General features: G+C 38.0%; 1 protein-coding gene across 2 annotated transcripts; it reads left to right on the plus strand.

The window, feature by feature from the left end:
• Nucleotides 1-574: 574 nt before the first annotated feature.
• On the plus strand, nt 575-22,699 carry TUBGCP6 (tubulin gamma complex associated protein 6). 2 transcript variants are annotated; one of them, XM_056482529.1, is made up of 26 exons: nt 575-653; nt 1,222-2,033; nt 3,469-3,632; nt 4,294-4,504; nt 5,006-5,179; nt 6,225-6,346; nt 6,670-6,745; nt 7,193-7,302; nt 9,130-9,221; nt 9,313-9,452; nt 11,042-11,191; nt 11,743-11,824; nt 11,902-11,990; nt 12,163-12,278; nt 12,899-13,037; nt 13,113-13,229; nt 13,455-14,766; nt 15,182-15,228; nt 15,486-15,678; nt 15,930-16,098; nt 17,423-17,564; nt 18,562-18,756; nt 19,017-19,149; nt 19,375-19,588; nt 20,635-20,834; nt 22,598-22,699. In XM_056482529.1, exons 2-26 carry the CDS (start codon nt 1,287-1,289, stop codon nt 22,687-22,689), a joined length of 5,226 nt encoding a protein of 1,741 aa, XP_056338504.1. In that variant the 5' UTR covers nt 575-653; nt 1,222-1,286; the 3' UTR covers nt 22,690-22,699. The 2 variants fall into 2 exon arrangements, with proteins under 2 accessions (XP_056338504.1, XP_056338505.1); XM_056482530.1 differs by lacking the exon at nt 575-653 and adding an exon at nt 1,024-1,125.
• The last annotated feature ends 243 nt before the right edge of the window (nt 22,700-22,942 follow it).

A 22,942-nucleotide genomic window follows, 5' to 3' on the forward strand; every position in this document is an offset into this window, starting at 1 on the left:
CACATTAATGTTGCATTTTTATACGTATTTTCTAAGCCTTTTTTAAACATGAATTAAGGGGGGAAACAGCGTACACTTGGTAAATCTGTTTGAAAAGACCGTCACAAGGCTGCAGTTGTCTCCCGCAGCTCGGGCCCAGCGTGGTTCATCGCTTTCTGGCACTAGCGTTTTGTTACGTATTTGTCAGCTGAGTGGGGACAACATTTAGGGCGAGTAGCTCAGGAATGGTGTAAGATTCACGGAAGTCCCACATCGGGGATTCATTTTTTTTTTGCCGCTGCCTGACGCGCCGGTTATGAGGGGCTCTGAGGGGCGGGGCCTGAGGGGCGGGGCGGGCCTGAGGGGCTCTGAGGGGCGGGCCGGGCCTGAGGGGCGGGGCAGCACCGCGGCTCTCACTGGCAGTGGGGCGGGCCTGAGGGGCTCTGAGGGGCGGGGCGGCACCGCGGCTCTCACTGGCAGTGGGGCGGGCCTGAGGGGCTCTGAGGGGCGGGGCGGCACCGCGGCTCTCACTGGCAGTGGGGCGGGCCTGAGGGGCTCTGAGGGGCGGGGCAGCACGGCGGCTCTCACTGGCAGTGGGGCGGGCCCGGGCGCGCGCCGGTGACGTCGTTGGCGCCGTGAGGAGGCGGCGGCGCGTTGCCGCTGCAGCGCCGCAGGTACGGCCCGGGCGGCGGCCGAGGGCGGGAAGGGCGAGGGGCAGCCCCGCGGGGCCCTGCTGGCGGCGGGGGGCTGGAGGGGGTTGGCGCGCCGTGCTCGGGCCCAGCTGGATGCTCAGGGTGAGCCCCGCCGCCGGCAGCTCCTCCCCGGCTGCCCTCGGTGGGCGCTGCGGAGCGCCCCAGCCATGGCGGGTGCCCTCCAGCCCAGCCGTGCGCTCGCCTCCCGTCACCATCACCGCCCGCGTCTTGCCCGCGGCTGAAGATCCCGCCGCGGGGGAAGGGAGGTGGTGGATATCTCCGGGAAAAAGGTAGAGGTGTTCCCGCAGGAATCCGGGGTTAGATCAGGACAGCGTTCTCTCTTTTATTTCAGTCTGCCGAGAAAAATTGGGCGTCTGGAGTTAAGCTTCCTGCACCATCACTTCACTGGTGATAAAGTGGGATTTTCATAGCTCATCCCCTAGATATGTGGGAGGTCAGTTGTCTTCATTTGGGCACAGTTTAAGTTAAAGCATACTCACCAACTTCTTATACACCTTACGAATTTCTTCCTTTTCCTGATGTTTTTCAGGTTTTCCTTCCCATGAAATCAGAGACCCAGACAGTAACTGCCAAAACCTGACAGTTTCATTAGAAATGGAGAGCATTACACAGTTGTTCAGTGACTTGTGTGAAGCACACTTGACAGGTTTGCCATGGAAGGTTCACTTAGGCAGGCAGAAGATCAGCAAGAGAAGGGCTAAGCAAAATCTGAAAAGGATTGCTTATAATGCCCTGTTCATGAACCTTTTTCAAGATGAAGCTCGTAAGCTGCAGTCAAACGTTTCCAGACTGCCAGTGAAAAACAAAATTTTGATGCTGTCTTTCAACTTGAGAGTTGCTGGCCTTGGTGCTCAAGCGGATAGACTGGAGAATCTTGTGGAGGAACTGGAAACAGCTGAATGCTTACCATTTACTGAAGTTAATTCTGTCTTAGATCTCTTAGTACAGCTTGCTGGAACAGGTCCTCCTCAGCTGGTACCACAGAAAAAGGACTATTTTCTGAACAACAAATACGTTGGGAGGAATGTCAAATACCAGGGTTATGACTATTACGATGTGAGTGTGTTTGAAGCTGACATACAGTCTCTGATAACAAACGAAGAGTGTCAGTTCAACGACACAATTCAGCAGACGCTTCAGATCATGGAGGCTGCGCCTGGCACTGGGCTCCCTGCCATAGGGCTGTTCTCACAGAGCTGTCCTGCTGGGGACAAGTTTGAGAAGGAAACGCGTGTCTCACTCTTCGGTGCTCTTGTCCACAGCCGTACGTATGACATGGACATCAAGCTGGATTTACCACCAGTGCCTGACAATGCAGATTTGTCTGGACTTGCAATTAAAGTACGGGATCATTTGTTTTGGACTAACGAGTGTATGCATGCTTTCATGTGTCACTTTGAAACTATAGTGTAAAATATAGGTAATAATTCAATTAGTGATAGAAGCATACAGCACTGGAATTTGAGATGGAGTAGGGATTCTTTATTTTGCAGAGAGCCAGATAAGCTTTTTGGAGATGTATGATAACAAAAACCTTGATCTTGCTCTGTAGCTGTGTCAAAACCCATGATGTGGCCATAGGCTTTATGGATTTAAGCCATCAGCTGTATCCATACATTCCCTGTCCTAGCGACCTTTCTGCTTGCATTTTTGCCTGCTTTGTCTATTGAATTCCTCTGCGTTGTGGCTTACATGCCAGTGCTCAGACTGACTGCCTAAAGATCCCTATTTGAATGTATGTGCCTTGCTGTTCAGATTGCCTTACCTTGCCTTGCTGTATTGTTGTCTTGGCTTGTTATATCTTAAAGCATTTTTTCTGGGTTTTTTTTTCCCTTTGAATGGCCTAGTTCCTATTGTCCTTTTACCTTTTCAGTGTCTGAAGTTTCTACTGTATCGTTTTTCCCCTTTTGCTGTCAATTCTGTTTACTTTTGCTGATTTATTCTCATAGAAGTATTAGATACACTTCTAGAGTTTTTCTCCATTCTTTCCATTTTTACTGTGTGTAGGTAGGCTTATTTATAGCCTACCGTTAGATCCTCATCTTGTTTAACATATGGATTAATTGATTTAATTCCTTTAATTCGGGGTCTGAATTGAAACTTGAAGGCAAACACATGAAACAGAGAAACCCTTTGCTATTCAGTATTCACATGTGGATGTAAATTGTAGCCTAGAAGATCCAGAACCTTTTTGAGTTAGTGCTGAACTCTTTCTATCAAACTGGAAAATCTGCGATTTCTTGATGAATATGCTGCTTTTTATGTAGGTGTGATTGTCTTACTAAAATTGAGGGCAATTTTGCACATATGGCTCTTGTTCAGTGGGAGTTGAGGATGTAGCATATACACTGTTTGGACACTTAGAGATTTTTCTGCATATGAATTAGGGAACAAATTACGTTAGTCATAGTTAACAAAATGTTTACAAGTTTGAAGATCTGGGTGCTGGATCATTTGTTAATGCTAGATATTATTGAATGTCCATACCTCAGATTCTCAATTTGCTTGCCAAACAAGAAAGTTTCAAGTTTAATACCAACAAGCATAGTATATTATTTTGAAGGTGATTTGTTTTTTATGTGTGGGTATTAATACCTGTAGAGACTCATCAAATGAAGAGTGCCTACAGTAAAAACTTTAAATTGATGCAAAGGGAGGGTAGGTGAGAGAGGTTGGGTCACATTTGGTTATGAATGATAGCAAAACATCTTTTTCTTTAGCAAATGTATCTTCAGTAAAATGTTTTCATGTGTGACATTTGAGCTCTTTCTGGCAGGTTCCCCAAAGTATAGACCAGTCAGAAGATGAGGGATTCCAGTCAGCATCCAATCTGACTCCTGATTCTCAGTCAGAGCCGAGCATCACTCCAGACATAGACTTGTGGGATGCAGTACTTACATATGGACCCAGCAAACGAAGATGTTGGGAAAGAATTGGGTAGTATGTGTCTGATCTTACTGGTAAACTTATATGCACCATATGCAAATGTGTGAAGGTGCATTGCACCTTAGTTCCACATGACCTCAGTATAAATAGTGAAATGAGCATGTTTAGTTCACAGATTTCAGTGCACTGCTTTGATGAGGATAAAGGAATAGAGGTTGTGTGGTTTCAGCAAACTGGTTCTTAGAGTGCAGCAGTTTCATAGGAAGATATAAAATCATCTTTGTCAAAAAACGGAAGGGATTAGGAAAACACTGTTTGTGTGAAATGCAGCATTTTTCTAACTGTTTTGACTTCTTATGTGCTATGCAATTTGTCTCAGTCTAAAATGATTCCATATTTTCAGTTTCAAAAGAGGGAGTGGTAATTCTAGAGCAGGAGAAGAATTTAACAAATATCTCCCAGTATATCGACATAAAAGCAGCTGGTAGTTCTGGATCTGAACTGATGTTCAAATTATCTATGTATTACTTCTCTGTACTGAGTTTGAGCTGTGGTTTCATTGACTGAATGCACATTCCCTTAAAAATGTATATTACATGTGACTTTTCTGTGAGGAACTCTGTGAAAACTTGGAAATGCTTTTTCCTTTCTGTATGATTTGTATTTCCTTCTTTTCACATAATCACTCTGTAATCTTGTGTTTACTCTGACACAGCCCACCTGGTAAAAAAGAGGAACCATATCTTACTGAAGCTGGGAGAGAAGCTTTTGACAAATTTTATAAACTTCGAGAAGGGGAATTGCAACTGTTTACTAATACTGTACTTCAGCTTCCTCAGCTTGTACTGGTGAAAGAACCTGAACTGGTTAAGGATGTCTTGAATGTCCTCATTGGTGTGGTATCTACCACATTTTCACTTAACCAGGTAGGGAAGATTTTTATCTACACTTCTTAGTCAAATCTTTTTGTTCTTTTCTTCATAGAGGTTTTCAATACATTTGTTTCTGCTGAGATATTGCAGTTGTGGCTACTGTTAAGAAGTTGAATGTTGCCGAATGTCAACAAGGCAGTATTTCGATATTGCAGTGATTATGTTACTTGAATAGGCTAAGAGTATTTGTAGTTCTCTAAAGGGGAAATGGGTTTATGATTACTTGAAAATAGATGTGTAAATAATTTTGTAGATTGGATTTTCTTTAAGGAATTAGATAATGAGTCTTATTCTGTATATTTGAAGACATCATTCGTACTCCTGCAATTTTGCTACAATTCAATATTTATCTCACTGTTCTAGCTGTATAGTCTCAGTCACCTGAGTCTAAACTGAGAATTTGCTATTATTTTTGTGTGTGTTTGCTATTTTAAATCAGAACACAGCTCTGAAATTGTTGAATCTGCCTTTTTTTTCCTCCCTATGTCCTTTTAGGCTGCTCAGTCATTTGTGATAAGGGAGGGGGTCTATGTGTCTGGAACATCACCAGAGACAATGCATAACCTTCTCTCAGAAGTTGCAGAGTATGGAACCTATTACACACGGCTAAGTCGATTTTCTCTTCAGCCTGTTTTGGATTCTTCATACAGCAAAGGACTCGTGTTTCAGGTAAAACAATTGTATTTAATCAACTAGATTTAATGGGCCAATTAGCTAAGGTAGAGAAGATGACTGATTTCATGTAAAGCTGGAATTTCTGCATTCTGCAAAACTGCAAAGTATTTTTAGGGTAATGCTCCATCCCAGGTCAGCAAGGAACAGTGCTACTGTATTTAAATCATAACTCTCTGTTCTGAGGGCTTGCTTTGAAACATGCAGTAAAATGGCTTTGTTACCCGAAGTGTGATATGTTTAGTCACGTTGTTCTGTTGTGAACTAAAGAATTAGAATTTTTGAATGCTTTAAAAACATTATATATTTATACAGAGAGATGTATGAAATAAAAATACAAAAACTTTCTTAGTACACTGTGTGTATATATTTTTTTTTTCAAAAATAAAATCTGAGGTAGAGAACTATGGTATTGAGTAGCTTTAATTACTTTTCCTTGGTTCAAAATTAAGTGCAAATTTTCCATGTCTGTCCTCTGTATATTATGTTGAGCTGTATGTACACTCTGTAACATCTGGTTATTTAATCTCTTCCTATTACATAAAATTAAGTTAGAATTAGTTATGAAGATGTTCATTCTGAGTATTTGGTTTACAGTGATGTTATTCAATTTCTGTTCAGAAGGTCTCTTTGTTAGATAAAGTTCTAGATAAGTTTTTTGCAGTATCTGGTTTAGGCATAAAAGTAAGGAAGCAGGTTTCCCTGGGTTGGTATTATAAAGAATGAGGGGCTTCTCAAAGGACAAGTCAAAGAAGCTGAGCCAAAATATTTTATTTCACTGTGCATGGCTACAGGCTCTGTGCACTGAATGTGTGAAGGGTATAGAGGTGTCATCTTGCTCATTGGAATGTCTGAAATTGCATGGACCCTCACCTGCTCCTTACTTTGGTGTACAAGCCCCCCCTACTTGCATATGCCATTTATTTATAAAATATATGCCATATATTATAAAAGGTTTGTTTTCATGCCGATGCAATTGATGAGGGACATTGATAGACTGTTAACTTTCACAGTAAGGCTAAATATTTTCTGTTCATACCAGGCATTCACAAGTGGACTGAGAAAGTATCTTCAATATTACCGGGCCTGTGTTTTGTCAACACCTCCTACTTTAAGTCTTCTAACAATCAGCTTTCTATTCAGAAAATTAGGTCGTCAGCTGAGGTAAGAGAATGGTATTAAATGTTTAAGCTTTTCATAGCAGAAAAAGTGCAATCTCTTCATATACACTAAAAAAGACCATATTACATGAGCATCCTTACTTAGTCTATCAGTATTTTTTCTCTGTTTTACAGAATTTTTTTTTATATCTAGCATATTCTAGGGAAAACATATAAGGTCTTTATACTCAGTTTCTTTGTTATCCCTGTTATCATTCAGCAGATAGAGTATGATTGTTGTACAGTATTCAAATTCAGTGAAGTTCATCACTGATCTTGGTGACTTCTGGTAGAATTTTTTTAATATGTTTTAATACTGTTTTTTAGGTATTTAGCTGAACTGTGTGGCATAGGAACAACGGCACTGGGGATCAGTGGTGGAGCTGGTGCTTCATTTCCTACGGTGATTTTTTGTTTGGTGTTTTTATGTTTGTTTTGGGTTGCAATGTTAGTATTCTTCAAATTATGTCGGATTTTACCTTAAATACTCAGTGTTGGTCTCTCTGCTAGCAAAGCTATGATCCTGGACTTCTTGTTAGAACATTGTAATCCTTTCAACAGATACTTAAAAATTTGGAAATTTGTCCAGTGTTTTCAATTCCTAAAATAACAAAGGGCTCAAAATAAGCTTTCTAGTCATGTAAATCCAGCTCTAAACATACCTGTTTCACTCTAGAAATGATAAAGTGAGCTTGAGGTAGCTTGGTCAAGTAAAGTGATCTTAACTGATGGAGGAAATGAGATGAATCCTGCCTTCTGTGTCTAGTGAAATATGTAAAGCCATATATTTTTGTTATTGAAGCTGTTGTGAAGATTGTTGCCTAATGTTAAAATATTTTTAATTTTTTAGGGTGTTAAATTGCTTTCATATCTGTACAAAGAGGCTCTCAACAATTGTAGCAATGAGCATTATCCAGTTCTTCTGTCTTTGTTGAAGACAAGCTGTGAGCCATACACAAGGTGTGTCCATACTATTCTCTGCATAATTGACTTTAAGAGTTATGAATTGGTAATCTGGTGAGTAACTCTGTGTGCTTAACAATGGCTTTTAATATTTTGAGAAAAAATACGTGTTGCATATGCAGTATATATCAAAATTAGTTAATTTTGCTGTTCTGTCCTCTTAGCTCAATACAATGCAAGGGGCTGTGTGTGGCTAGATTAGTAAATAAATATATGTAAATAAGACTTGCTTCTTGTCATAGAAATTCATACTGGAATATATGATTTGGATACGCTTCTTTTTTTTTTTTTTTTCCCTCATACCTCAGTTAAAATCCTGAAACTGGAAACTGACAAGTTTCTTTTGTTGTACAAACTGGGGAAGTTCATGCTTTTTTCCACTGTCTTTTTGTTGTGGGCTTTTTAGCAAAAATGAATAAAATATCTGTTCTTTGTTAAGTACATGTAACTAACTGATAATAGGAGTAATTAAAAGTAGAGTTCCTTGGATTGCAATAGTTTTATTAAGCAGCGCACATCAATTTAGAAATTACAGACATCTGAAGAGATGGTCAATTTTTAATAGCTATTTACAGGAATTATAGCTGTAGTTCATCATTTGCAATGTTATATAATAAATGTAAAAATACCTAGAAGATAAAACAAAAGTCAGTAAAATGCTCTAAATTTAGGATTCCTCCCATGGCCACCCTTCTTGTGTTTCTTCCTTCTATGTGAAATGATCTTCAGAGAAGTTTAATTTCAGATTTACCAGAAGACTCACTGAAATATCTTCACAGCTCTTACCCTGCTATTTATAGAAGGAAGGCAGATTTCTGAAATACCAAGGGCATCACATGGAACCTAAAAAAATCTGGATTGCTGCATTGATTCCTAAATTTGCTGCAGATATCTCTTGAAGCATCAATTATACATGATCAGGACTACCCTGGAAGGAAGCCTCTGTTATCTGCAAAAAGTGTTACTCACTCATTTATTAACCTGGAAGAAATTAAATAATACAAGTTGTTGCTCAAATAAATCGTAGAAGTATTTAATAATTTAATAGAAGACTTAATAATTTAAATGTTCTTAAACTTTTACTTAGAACCTTGAAGTTGAGCAGTGATTGCTGTGTTAAATGCTTCCTCTTTGTTGCACAGTGTTAAGTAAAAATAAAAAAGAAAAGAAAGAAAAAAGAAAAAAAAAGTCTTCCAAGAACTCTGAGCCTTTTTATCTATAGCCTCAGATTGTGTTGTATAAAAATAGTGGGTTTTTTATTTCTTCAAAAGTTTGGCTCACACAGGGAAAATATGAAAAAGCATGAATAAATATGCCAAAATAGTAGTTCTCATCATTGCATGTATATTAAAAATGCCTCTGGGTCTGGGGAAAAAGTGCTTGGTATTGCATCTTTGTTTTATGCCATTTTAGTTTCTCCCTGCTGAAATTATCTCTGTTTAAAACAAATCCTTTCTGCTTTTCTCTTGCTGTCCCCTTGATGTGCTGCAAAGTTTTCTATACATTTTTTTAATATATTTGGTAAATTGATATGCAGGAATAAAATATTGTTTTAATTGATGCACTGTTCTTGTATCTAAACTAACTATTGCTGAAATATTCTATTAAAATAGTTTAAGAAAAGTGTAGAGCTACAATTCCTGTATATTTAAATTTCAGTGTCACAGCACTTAATTGATGGCTTTTTTTATCCTGCCTGTAGTTTGTGTCTTTTGAGATTTTAAAGAGCATACTAACTCCTTGGTTATAAAAAAGGAGAGGATGCAAGAGGATTGATTTTCAATATTGTACTTTTTTTTTTTTTTTTTTTTTTTTTTTTTCCAGATTTATCTATGATTGGGTATACAGTGGTGTATTCAGGGATGTTTATGGAGAATTTATGATTCAGGTGAATGAGGATTATCTTTGTTTCAGAGGTACAGTATATATGGAGCATTTCTAATTTACATAATTTGTGCTGTTTAATTAAATAACTAAAATATATATTTCCATCTTTTTGTTACATAGATAAACATTACTGGACTCACGGTTATGTTTTGATTTCAAAAGAAGTAGAAGACTGTGTCCCAGTATTTCTTAAACATATTGCTAATGATGTATACATATGTGGGAAAACCATAAACTTGCTGAAATTATGCTGTCCTAGGGTAAGTTTTGGGTTGCTTCCTTCCTATTACATTGAGAAAATCATGTCACTCTAGAGCAGGAGTCTAGGTTTATAGTAAGTACTCCTGTATCTAAACCCGGTAAGTAGGATCATGAAAGGCAATTACTTGCTCTCAGATACTTGTGAGCTGATCATCCACCTCACTGCAGAAATATACATTTATTGTATACAATGCAAATACTGTATTTCTTTCCTTTGTATTGAAAGCAGAAATGTTTTAGGCATTCAAGCAAGTGCCTTCCACTTCTTGCACTACTCCTTTTTGGTTTAAAACTGCCTCACTTAACCAGGTCATGGCTCAGTTCTGCATAGCTCTTCCAGCTGTGTCACTACATTTTCAAGAGGTGCTTAAGTAGTTCTGTTTATTGATATTTTGCAGAACAATTCTTGTTCTTGATAAGAAAACCATGTTGAGCTGCTTTGTGTCTTCCCTCTTCTCTCTATATGTCCAAAAATAAAACAAGCAGAGAGGTGTCTGAAGTCTGTAGACATTCCCAGGTAGCTACTGTTCTCTGAGATCAGAGCTGCTCAGTCTTCACAGAGCAGAGCAGCTCATTATCAGCTGTGTAGTGTCAGGTATAAGCCTGATACCTCAAGTGAAATGTCCCTCTGCCAGTTCCCCTGAGCCTGCTCTGCTAACCATTCCCAGACCATGACTCAGGTGTGCCAGTAGTACTAGGCTCTTTGTAAAAGTCTCAGCCATCATTTCCATGATAAGTTACAGCTTTATGCATCACTAGCACAGTATCTTCCCCCAAGTCATATGGCACCCAGGTTCAATCATCTTCCATCTGTCTGAGAGTGCCAGGCATATTTCATCCCTTTTTGATAATGCCCTCAAGACCTGGGTCTTCCCTTCTGCTCAGGCTAGTACATTCCCAGGAATACAGCCCATCTTCGGGGCTTTTAGCAGTAGACTGGGAGAATCCAGTGTGAGTGTGCTGTGCACTCGTTTGGTTTTTTCTTTCAAGCTGTATTATCTGTTTCCTGCACTGAATTGAATAGCTTCAGAGATTTAGGAATATTGAGGCAGAGCAGGAGGACCAGGTATAGTTAAAGAATAAGTTCTCTTTGTTGTGTACTGGCCATGGTTCTGAGAGTTTTGTCTTGTGTGGAGCTCTCTCTTGTAGGGGTGTTAGTTCTGTCCTAGAGAGTTCCTATTGAGTGGGATCTGTGGGGATATAAGTGAACAAAACCTAACTTTTGACATGAGAGATGCATTCAGCATCGCGTTACTCATGCTCAGTTAATTTGGATATTCAGAAAAGGAAAGTTTGAGACATTTAGAACATGATTGGTATAAATGTATGTACTAGATTTTCAGCAGCAAAGACAGAACTCTTAAGAATTTAACCTTTGATCCAAGTTGTGGACCATTGTACCTTTGTCTCCTGCTTTGAATGATATAAATGCCAAAAGATGATACTAATAAAAGCTTTAGATCCTGTATGGAGGTTTGTGTCAGTGTCTGGAAGCATGACTAAGTTAAAAAAATGTATAATGCAAATTCATAATATAAAATTTTACACTTTTAAAGATGTATGTAAAAGGAAATTTCTTGTTTTTCAGCATTATATATGTTGGTCAGATATACCTGTTCCCCGGATTTCAGTTATTTTTTCACTTGAAGAACTGAAAGAAATAGAGAGAGATTGTGCAGTGTATGTAGGTCGAATGGAAAGAATTGCCCGATACAGTTCCATAAGCAAGGAGGAAAAGGTAAATGAATAAGGGAATAAATGCTTCATTACAAGTTTTTTGAAATAGTCAATTTTAATTTTTGCTATAGTCTATAAAGAATTTGTATTTGAAGTCATACCCATAGTTTTTCATGGGTTAATTGCAGTTTTAATTGCAGCAAATAAACTTACTTAATAGGACTTTTAAAAGTATAAGTTTGTCCTATAATGAAAAGACTGTTAGACTCTAATTTAACAATTGAGATGAGCGAATTAGTAACCAGATAAGACTGTTTGTAATCTCCTTAGCTAATTAGTTTTTTCAGAACATTTTAGCTACAAAGGGACTTCTGGCCTTCAGATTCCATCAATTTAATGTATATATCAGATGGATTTGATTTGTTTTAAAATGTGGAATATAACTTTCAATACTAGTTTTTAGATTTTGCATTTACTTAATTGTTTTATTAGTATTTTTGTTGTATTAATTGATTAATAACCATTATAAAATGTATATCTGTCTTTGCAACAGTGTATTTCAAATCGAAGATAATAGAAAAAATTCCACCTTGGCTGTTTTGCTTTTTTTAGGATTTGCGCATGGAAATTGCCAAACAAGAATTAATTGTTCATGCTCGGGAAACTGCTAGCAAAGTACTGAAAGCCATTAGTGGTAAGTTACAGTGGCATTTTATGTGCTTTCTAGTGAGTTTGTTAATGTAAACTAACAGTATCATGATTTTAATACAGATAAGCAAATATCAGAACGAATGGCTTTGGATGCAAAGAAACGGGAACAGTTTCAGAAGCTGAAAGAACAGTTTGCCAAGGACCAAGAGGTATCTCTCTGTGTTTCTAGAGGCAAATTGTATTTCTTAAAAATAAATTAAAGGATATGTTGTACTGAAGTTGAATTAGTGGCTCATGGTGTACAAATAAGAACTTCTTGTAGATTTGTGTGTTACAGCTTGTGTTGAGAACAGCTTTTAAAAGTGTTAAATATTTATGCAGCGTCGTCTTGCGATAAAGCAGGAGGAGATTGATGATGATTTCAGCTATGCCCGAGAGCTCAGAGAGAGAGAAAAAAGACTGAAAGCTTTAGAAGAAGAACTGGAGAAAAAGGCAAGGTAAATGTATCTGAGTAGTCTTCAAAACCATCATTAAGATCTCAGGAAAAAGTTATTGTATGTTAAAATTTATGGTACTAGTAGCTTGCAGACATTGTTCTACAAGGGTAATGTTTGCAGTTAGAAGATGGATGTAAGGATTTTTGGTAGTCTGTGAGCAATTTTGTTATGGATGGTTAGTGGCCAAAAAATCTGAGACCCACTCATTTCTGCCAACCCTATCCAGTCTGGGCTTTGTTATAATCAAAATTTCAGGAATAAAATTTATCTGCATCTTACAATTTAAAAGCAAAGCCCCCAGCAAACACGGTCACATTTATGCCAAAGCAGAAGTAAAAAGCAGGTAGAGTTAAATTGATATTTCCTTTTCTTCTGTTTCATCTAAAATTTCTTAAGCCAAATGAATGACTTACTAAAAATAGTTACAGAAATAAATATTGACTAAAAATACAGTCCTGTGTTTTCCACCTGTTTGTTCTCTCTGACTGAAGCCTCTGGCTTCTACATTTTAAGAACCAGTTCTCAGTTCTGAAGTGCTGAAAGGTCTTAGTCTTTAGAAGGGAAGATGAAAATCAGAGTGCAAAAATCTGTAACTTAGCTTTCTTTTTACCTTCATATAGGCAGGAACTAATTGACCATTATAGCAAGCTTTCTGATGATGCAGCCCGTAGGGAACAAAGAACATTATGGAAAATCCAGCGCCACAAGTTGGAAACAGTCCGTCTTAAGTTTCTGTTAGAAGATCAAAAACACATTGAGGTATCTCTAAAAGATTTAAGAAATGTAATTTAGAAAATTTGATACTTGGTTTTTACAGACTTTTTCTACTTGTAGGAAATGCTGGAAAAACTTCCAGATGGAAACTACAGGAGAAAATTAGATATTATTCCTTATAAAGAGTGCCAGTTGGCTTTGGATAAAAACCCTGTTGAGAAAGATCCACCTTCACAAGTGAGTTTGTTTTCTTACATAAACTTAGTTTCCCTAAAGGGACTTCATTTCATGGTTCATTTCAGTTCAGTAAACACAAGGCTCACTGTAACAGCAAGATGAGTAGTCATCATTTATAGTAAATCAGAAAAATTGGAAAATTTTTAATCCTGTAATAAAGGGATACCTTAATTAGTAGGTTGATATGCGACCAACCATACAGTGTAATAATTATTTCTTTTTTAGGCGTCTTTTGTGAAACCTCTGCATTCTAATGAGACAGTTGGCAGAAAAGAACCTGAGCCTGAAAAGGGAAATGCTGCTTCTGCTGACAAAGCACTGCCCACGGCAGAGCCAGAAAATAATAATGCTGATGAGCATTTTCAGCCTAAAGCATCAGGATCTGAAAGCAATCTCCAAAATTCTGAGAAAGCATGCAGTTCTCTATACAGTGCTGAGCCCTTGCCTGAATCCAATGTGAGTATAGAAGATTTCCTATCAAAGTCACAAGATGAACAGTCTATTGCCATTAGGATGCAAGGATCTTTGCTAGATGAAGCATTCCGAAATATTAACTCAGATCTTTCTGAGACTTTGCAAGGGAGTGAAAGTCAGCCTGTCTTGAGGGGAGCACCAGAAGAAGACAATGCACCATTGCATCAGCAAAGCGAGTATGATTTTAATACAGTTCTCAGACCATCTGCAGCTTGGCAGGGACATGTTGGAGTTGGGGAAAATGTGTTTGATGTGGACAACAGAAGGCCTCGGTGGAATATTCACGGACATGCATCTGATTCCAGCATTAGAGTGGGAGAATATGTATCTCAGGTGGACACTTACCAGCCACATCCAAGTCCTTATGGGCATTCTTCAGATTCCCATATAAAAAGCAGCAGCTATACTTCTGAAGTTGAACCTAGGCGACCCCGATGGAATATTCATGGGCATGTTTCTGAAGCTCATATTAAAATTGGGGATTATGCTTCAGAGGCAGAGACCTCAAGGCCCAGGTGGAATGTCCATGGACATGCTTCAGAAGCCAATATTAAGATTGGAGAGTATGTGTCAAACGTAGCTCCCACAAGGCCTCGATGGAGCAGCCATGGTCATGCATCTGATGCCAACATCAAGATTGGTGAAAACGTGTCAGAGGTGGTCTCAGCCAGACCTCGCTGGAACATCCATGGGCACGCTTCACAGTCACACATCAAAATCGGGGAGCTGGTGTCGGATACAGAGCCTGTGAAATCCCGCTGGAGCCCCTTTGGACACGCATCCCAGTCAAGCATCCAGATAGGGAAATGGGCCCCATCTACAGAAAGTGATCCCATTCCTCATCGTAAAACCATTTCAGGTTCTTCATCTGACTCCACAGTTCAGACACTTCTGTACAGTGAAGAGTTACCTCCTGCTGAAGGGAGCAGAAAGGAAGCAAAACCATCACAGGTTAAGGAAGAGACTTTGCCGCTGTCACAGATATCTGATAGTGTTACAGACTTTCCTGATGCTAATATTAAAGATGATAAAGAGGAAAATTCAATAGAAAAGAAACAAGAAGGTAAAATAAAATTAGGTTTATTCAGTCAGCATTTGTTTAAGGGCTTGTGAAAGTAACTGTTTATTTTCTAGATTAGTACTTTCTTCCTTTTTCCACTTAATTCTTTGCATGACTTTTCATTTAGTACTAGAATTCAGAGGAAAAAATTTGAGCTTAGACTTGTCTCCTATATACAAGAAACAGCATTAAAAAAAAATCTGGCTTGAAACTTTGTGAGGCAGGACTTTTAAGGTCCTTAAGTAGAGAATATGCATGAAACTGCCTGGGTGGGACTGTGGGCAAGTACTGTTATCAATGTGGTTGTTTGTGATAGTTTATACAGGAATTTTGAACAACTTTAGGAGCAGATCTCAACCAAGTATTATAAGTAGGTTTAAGTAAATGCTGACTTTAATTGTATTTACAATAATTGCAGATGTTGTCAACAAGGACCCTTCTCCAGATTCCTCACAGAGCTTACAGGTAAGAAAAAAAAATGGTTGTTGAGAGGACTTATTTTTCTTTTGAAGAATTGAACACACTGGTAGTTAAGGTAATACATTTCTCTCTTAATCTAGTAGTCACTGTAAAACCATATTGTTTTTACATGTCTGAAACACACACGTGAGTAGGCTTTTCTCTTCTTTTGGAACAACAAGGCAGTTACCTGTAGGAACACATTAAGCCTGAGCAGACAAAGCCAGCATCTCTCATAAAATTTGTCTATTTATGAATTTTAGAGAGAAGAACCTGAAAAGGCTGTTCCACAAGATACTGTGCCTCAAGAAACTTTATCTTCTGAAGCTAATGCTCCCACAACTAAGGAGGAGGATGGCGAAGAGGAAGATACATGGAAGAAAGAACAAGCTTATTTGAAAGCCTTATCGGATCAGTATTGTATTGAAAAGTATCAAGATAGTTATGATTTGATGTGTGAGTAGAATTGTTGGAACAGTAGATCAATAGAAGGTGTGGTAAATTTGAGCAAGAAAGCTGAATGCCATGACTTACCAGTAAATTACCAATGTTATGAACTGCAATGGCCAAACAATTTGCTCCTAGGCACAAAGATGAGGAATGCACTTCATCATGTTCATTTTCTAACCTAGAGGTGTTTATATGCATAGTGTTATTAAACTTGTGAAATACAATAACTTACCATGTTTGTATATTTTTAAATGTAGCAGAACCACCAGTCTCTCATCTCTTGCATCACGTGATACCAAGATCATACACGTTTCCTGTGGATCCTATGGTGCAGTCTGCAACAGATGAAACTGCTGTACAGCTGAGTGAGCTCTTGTCTCTGCCAGTGCTGATGAAACGTTCTATTACTGCTCCACTTGTATCTCAGTGAGTATTTGTTAGGAATTTTGCAATTAATTTTGCAGTTAATGTTGTATTCTGTTTTGAGACAGGAGTCAGTTCCTCGTAGATCTCTTAAATTTGGTCTTAGCTCCTAGAAGTAATTTAGTAAATGGTCCATTACTAATTAAAAAGTTTAGATCTTCCTGATAAATAATAACATAAACTTAGATGCTTATGTGCAAATTAAAAATTTGAATGTCTGTTTGGAATGTAAGTGCTCAGAGGCAAGTCTTGTGTGCAGCAGTGATTTTGACATGATTAGTTCCATTGCTCTTTTAGAAAGAAGGTGTATTCTTTATAATATGTGTGCTAATTTGTATTTGAAAGATGAAAGCTAATGGAGTAAAAAGAAATCTTTTCATTATTTGAAATCTCATATTGATCAGGGTATATTTCATGTTTCCATGGGAACTCCAGCTTCTAGCCTGTTTTGAGGTATAATGATGTTCTTGTTACTATTGGGATATATAAGGAAACCACACATATGTTGGACAGTTTAATTAGTTTATCTAATGATATTTTAAATGTTTCAATATTAAGTTTAAACCATTAAATTAAAATTAAAAGAATTATTTGTTACTTTGTGCAAGATTAGTTTTTGTCATGAACATAATTACTCACAGACACTTTTTTTAGAATCTGCTTTCCTGTAAGTTCCCATCTGTTAGCTCTGAGTATGCTATACTCAAAGTTTGGTGCAATGTAGAAGATGTTATTGTCTAACTAAATTTTAAACATCTGGTTGGCTACCAGAATGACCTGTGTACAGATTCACATATTTAGCAAACTGAGCCTGAGTTTTTGTGCTGCCAGAATTCCCTATCCCTGATAGTCAAGTTAAATTATTTAGAGCTAGATTGAAGACCTGCATTGTACTGTAGACTGTAGTATAGCTCTGCCCTTAATATCTGGTGACAGAGCTTTTTCAATATATTTTCAATATATTTTCAGTATATTCTTACTGAGAATTTAACAGTCTCTTAATTTGTGTATTTGGCAGAGGTAAAAATTCTATTAATAAAATGTTGCTCCAGGCCCAGCAGTATTTTCTAAAGATCATTTTGTGTAGCCAATCTTAAAATATTTCCCAGTATTTTTCAGAACCCAATTGCCTGAAGTGGTAGGTTGAAGATTTTCTGTCTCATGTTTTTTGCCTGTATGAATAACATCTTGTCTTAGACAGCAGAGTTAAGTACTCAGTACAGAGTTAAGTACTGGAGCATTAATCTAATGTAGCCACAGCTGAATGTTAACAGTAAGGAAGGAGTTGCATGTAAGTATAATACCTTTTCTGTGTTTTTATTTGTAGTGTTTCTCTTGTGAACAAAGCAATAGTTGATTACTACTTTGTGGAGCTGAACGTAGAGAAGCATTTTGAAGCATTGAGACACTTCTTGTTAATGGAAGATGGGGAGTTTGCTCAGTCACTCAGTGACCTGTTGTTTGAGAAGGTATTTGCTTTGTTGTCTTAACCCCAGTGTTTGGGTTGTCTGTTTTACTTTGATGCCTCTGAACTGATTTGGATGGGAATGAGGGAATGTTGTGAATTGGAATCCTGGCTTGTGGAGTTTTCCTGTTTTGTACTGTGTCGAGAAGTCTGTAGCAAGTGTTGTAGTAGTGTTGAAAGGATAGAGAAGAAAGGTCTTGGGCAGATAAGCACTCACAGAAGGATATTTCACTCTTCTCTGTGAAAACTCCTGCATTATTGCTGTCCACTCCTGTCTGCTGGCAGCAGGGCTGGAAGAGCCTGTTGCCATTTGCTAAAATCCAGTGGAAGGGCCTGTGTTATAAGCTACTTGCTCTTACCTTAAACATCCTCAAATAGAGAGCAGAGGGGAGGGCATGTGAAGAGAGTGCTGGGCCCTCTGATAAGGCAGTATTTTCATGATTTGCTGCTGTGCTCATGGGGAAGACAGTAAGGTAGGAGAGAGAGCCTATATATTGGGTTGATATAGATTTGATATAGATGGTTGCCTGTGGAGATAGGTGGCTGTAGGAGAGTTCATGCATTTCTCTGAGTCCTGGAAATACTTTAGACCCAACTAGGGGCAGCACTTGGGGATTTAGACTTGATGAATAGCTTTATTTGTAAACCTCTGAGAGTGCTGAGGTGATGAGATAGGCAGATTCAAGTTAGATAAATTTGTTGGGTCCCTGGCTTTCTAAAGATTCTATTCCCTGCAGAAGGAACTTGTAGCAGCTCCTGAACCACAGCAGACATACGAAAATAAATCAGTGTAGATATGAGATTACATTCATGCTGTGAACAGAAGATAGTTCATTAGTTGCTTCTTATGCTGTTCATGCATTCCTATGTTAGAAGTAAAAACTTGCCAATCAAGGCAGGATAGTCTCCACTTTACTATTGTGCATTAATTCACCTGTGTTCAACAGCCAAGACTTCTTATTAATATGGTGTAATTAGGACTTTTTTTTTTTTATCCCTAGCTTGGATCAGGACAAACACCTGGTGAACTGCTGAATCCATTGGTTCTTAATTCTATCCTCAATAAAGCACTACAGTACAGTCTTCATGGTGACACCCAGCTTGCTTCCAATCTTTCTTTTGCCCTCAAGTATCTCCCAGAAATGTTCAAGCCCAATGCACCAGATGCTCTGAGTTGCTTAGAGCTCAGGTACAAGGTAAGGAAGTGTGGAGCAAGGTGAAGTACTGCAGTTATTCCATGGTTCTTATGTACAATGGTAAAGTGACTATGTTAATAAGAATGGAGTATCTAAGAATGGAGTAAAATAATGTGTAATGGGAACTATGGGATTTACTTAGCTTGACCATTGCATTACATTACTAAAATACATAATAATTGTTGAAATACTTATATTTGAAATAATGTTAAAATTTCTAATAAAAAATGTAGTATGATCAGCGCTGTTATTTCTTGCAGGTTGACTGGCCTCTGAACATTGTCATTACTGAGAGCTGCATGAATAAATACAACAAGATTTTCTCCTTTTTGCTTCAGCTGAAGCACATGGTGTGGACTCTGAAGGATGTTTGGTTTCACTTAAAGCGCACTGGTATGTGTAACTGGTGAACAGGAGAGAATTGTTTCAAATGCCTTCAGCACCCTCTGCTAGACAATTGCTTATATACAGTCATGTCAAACTTCAAAACCACAATTTTCTTAAAAATCTTCCTTGGCATTTTAAACAGACTCCACTAATAAAAACCTTTATTCCTTTAAAAATTCTGATTTTAGATGGTCTTTGTGGCTGATAATCTATTTCTGCTTTTATTTTCAGCTTTAGTGAGTCGTGCATCAAATTCTGTTCAGTTTCGACAGCTCCAGCTGTATAAACATGAGATGCAGCATTTTGTGAAAGTGATTCAAGGTTACATTGCTAATCAGATTCTTCATGTTACATGGTGTGAATTTGGAAACAAACTGTCTTCTGTGGGCAACCTAGAAGAAATTCACAGAACACATGCTGAATACCTCAACAAAGCAATCTTCAGGCAAGCTACTAAACTTACTATTACTTCAAATACAAGGGAGTGGCAAGTCCTAGCCTAATGTATTTGTGCCAAACTGACTTTTATGTGACACATTAAGTAATCTTTACATATGAAAGAGTTCTTGTGTAAGAAACAAACTTCATGGCATCTTACAAGGTCTATACTTCAATACTTTTACTCAGTTATCCATCCTTTTCCCTGGACTCATTGAATTACCTCCCACTTCTGTTCACCATGCTTCTGCAAGCTTCCACTCTACTCAGGACAGCTCTAAACTAAGATCCCTAAACTAAGGGCACACATGCCACAGGTTTTTTTTTCTTTCACTCCGTCCTTTGTAAATCACTTCTGTTTCATTTATCATGAGTAATGCTAAGGATGCAAAATGCATCTCCTGTACAATGTGTGTGCTCTTAATATATAAGCAGTGACTGGGGCTGGACTTGGAAAGGACAAAAAGATGCCTTTGTCTAGAGCAGTGCAAGAGACTCCTGTCTTTTAGGAATCTCAGGCTTTTAGCCCCTTAGTTACTGCTTGTGAGGCAGAGAACTGGTGTGACTAAAAGGAAAGGAGTAGGAGTTTATTTGGTTTCTTTTTGAAGAGTGTACACTGAAATGATGAAGTGGTGAGATGGAGGGAGATGATAAGGAGCAGAAATTATAAACAAGAAAAGAAATCTCTTCTTTCATGTCTCTCTTTTAATCAGAAAAGACTTGCCTAGAGCTGCTGTTTGGATAACAGGTGGTAGGATGCGAGGAGATTAAAGTTTAAGGAAACTCAGAGCATAGTGTTTTTAAATGTCATCTCTTTTGCAAAGGCAGATGTCATTCTAGAAGTCAGATACTCTAGGACAAATATAAGTTTCTTGGAAGTGCAAGTAAACTGTTTTAGATTTAGGCACCTTGTTTAAAATTTGTTGGCTGCAGTCTTGGGGATTTTTTTAAGCAATTATCTTTAACGTAAAGGATTGTCACTCCTTTGTATTTCTAGTCTTACAACCAATAAACTACATCAACTAATTTCTGAAGTTGTTTTTGTGCTGTTAGGGGTCTGTTGACAGAGAAGGCAGCCCCTGTGATGAACATTATCCACAGCATCTTCAGCCTCATTTTGAAGTTCCGCAGCCAGCTCATCTCTCAGTCGTGGAGCTTCGATGCAGGGAAGCAAATGGCTGTTCATCCCAACTTCGGTCTGATGCAGCAGTCATACAATACCTTCAAGTACTACTCCCATTTCTTATTCAAAGGTAAGAAATTGCATAAATTCTAGGTAGAAGGGCAACTGGCAACTGGAATGTTTTGGTAGTATAATGTAGAAGTAGGAATATTTGTATACTTAGGAAGTGTTGCAAGTGTAGTTCCCAAATGAAAACTGCATTATTGTGGTTTGCCAAGATCTGCATATGCATCAATTAAGACATCCACACAAGAAATCTAACATATTTCAAAACTGACTGTAAGTTTTTGCTGATTCACAAATAAGTATTTGGTATTTAGCTGTACTTACAAGCATGCATTTTTTTCTTTTCTCTGAAATTGAGTTGTGGAACTTTTTATTGGCAGCAACGAGAGATAGTTAGATACCACTTAGAAGTGATTTTAGATATATATGCAGTAGTTGAGTTTTGCCACTGATAGGAAATTTGGAAATTATGATTCCCATCTTGGACTAAAGCTCAGAGAGCCTCCCAGCACATGCTCCAGGCAAGTTTTTCGACTACGTGGATCATTTGCCAAGTGTTCTTTCCTTTCCCATGTTAAAATTTCATCTCACTGTCAGCTTAGGCTATAATGTGCTGAAATGGTTACCTTCCATTTGTCTTTCAGATCTTGCTTGTGTTTTAGTACATTACTGATCCTTCCTCTAGTATAAAGGTGGTTTGTGGGGTTTGGGTTCCTTTTTTTTTTAGAAAATCTTGAATTCCTGAAGGAGGTGCTTTTCTTAGATCTATTTTTCTACACTATTTCCTAGTTCAGACTATCTTCTCCAGGAAATGAGCTGCCCTTTTTATTCTTTAAGGGTGCCCAAAAATGGTATCAAAGGACCAAAAACAAATATTTCAGGATGAGTTAGAATGGCTGCTTCCAAATTCTACAGGAAATCAGAACACCTGTGGGAGCCACCTAAGCCCATACTACGAGATCTATGCTTGCTTCATGGACAGAGATTAATAGACCATTCCGTAAGGAAATCTGATGAGTGACCAGTTTTTTACACACTCTTTATTAAGCACTACAAAACAAATATGTGCTTGTTCATCTCCACTTGTACCTTCAGTCACCATGTATTGTAAACTGCTCTTTTTCCACAGTGGGTTGATCCAGAATCCATTGAAAGCCAATACAAAGTTGTCTGGACTTCAATGGCTTTGGCTCGGGCCCTTCTAATAATACACCTCCCCTTCTTCCTTGCATGCTGCTGCTTGCTAATTCCCTTGATATTAGTGCATGGGATGTTTGTGAGCTTAGGGAGTTCCTATTGGCATATTTGCTTTGTAAGTAAGGATGTTTAGAGCAGTTGGTTTATTCATTCATAGTGTGTGAGGGGTTTGTCCTAGGAATTTCTCTTTGATTTTCTCTCTCACAATGGAGTTTGCTCAAGAAAACTTCAGCAGAGCTGCTTCTTTCACTGAGGTCTCCTGAGGACCTAAACATGCTTCCTGGTCAGTTGAAATTATGATAGGAACACACCATCTTATTGTGAAAGATTCTGTGTTTTCTTTGTTTCTATGAAAGCAACTTGTTGAGTACATGCTTTGTTAGAATAATGCACTTTCACTTAGACACATAGTCTTTCTTTTGCATTTTTTTGAAATATTTTATAATGCCAGAAAGAAATACTGGACTTTTCTTAAGTTAAAATATACATTTCTATTGTTCTTAGATTTCTACATTATGGTTTTTTGTTTGTTTGTTTGTTTTTTAATTAAAAGCCACAGATGTTGTCAAGGATGAATTTACAATAGTAATCTTAGTTGAAGCTTACTTTATTTTTTTTATTTTCTTCCAGTGGTAACAAAGCTTGTAAATAGAGGATACCAACCACATTTGGAGGACTTTCTGCTGCGAATTAACTTTAATAACTACTACAAGGATAACTGAAGTCTATAGAGTAAGGATCACTGATAACACAGTAAAACAGAAACTATATACATACACTTATGATTTATAGAAGCTTATACAAATACCATGCAGGAGGCATTTTTCTTCAGTGAAGTAATCTGCCATCTAAAAGCTTGAAGAGTATAACCACCATATACAGAGCATGATGATGCTTAAAATCCACTAAGCCTGCCAGTTGTTTGATCTGCTAAAAATTCATATTGTCATTATTGCAGCGATAGAAGAGCTGAGT

Source organism: Oenanthe melanoleuca, chromosome 1A (genome assembly GCF_029582105.1).
Source record: "Oenanthe melanoleuca isolate GR-GAL-2019-014 chromosome 1A, OMel1.0, whole genome shotgun sequence".
NCBI classification, from domain to species: Eukaryota; Metazoa; Chordata; class Aves; order Passeriformes; family Muscicapidae; genus Oenanthe; species Oenanthe melanoleuca.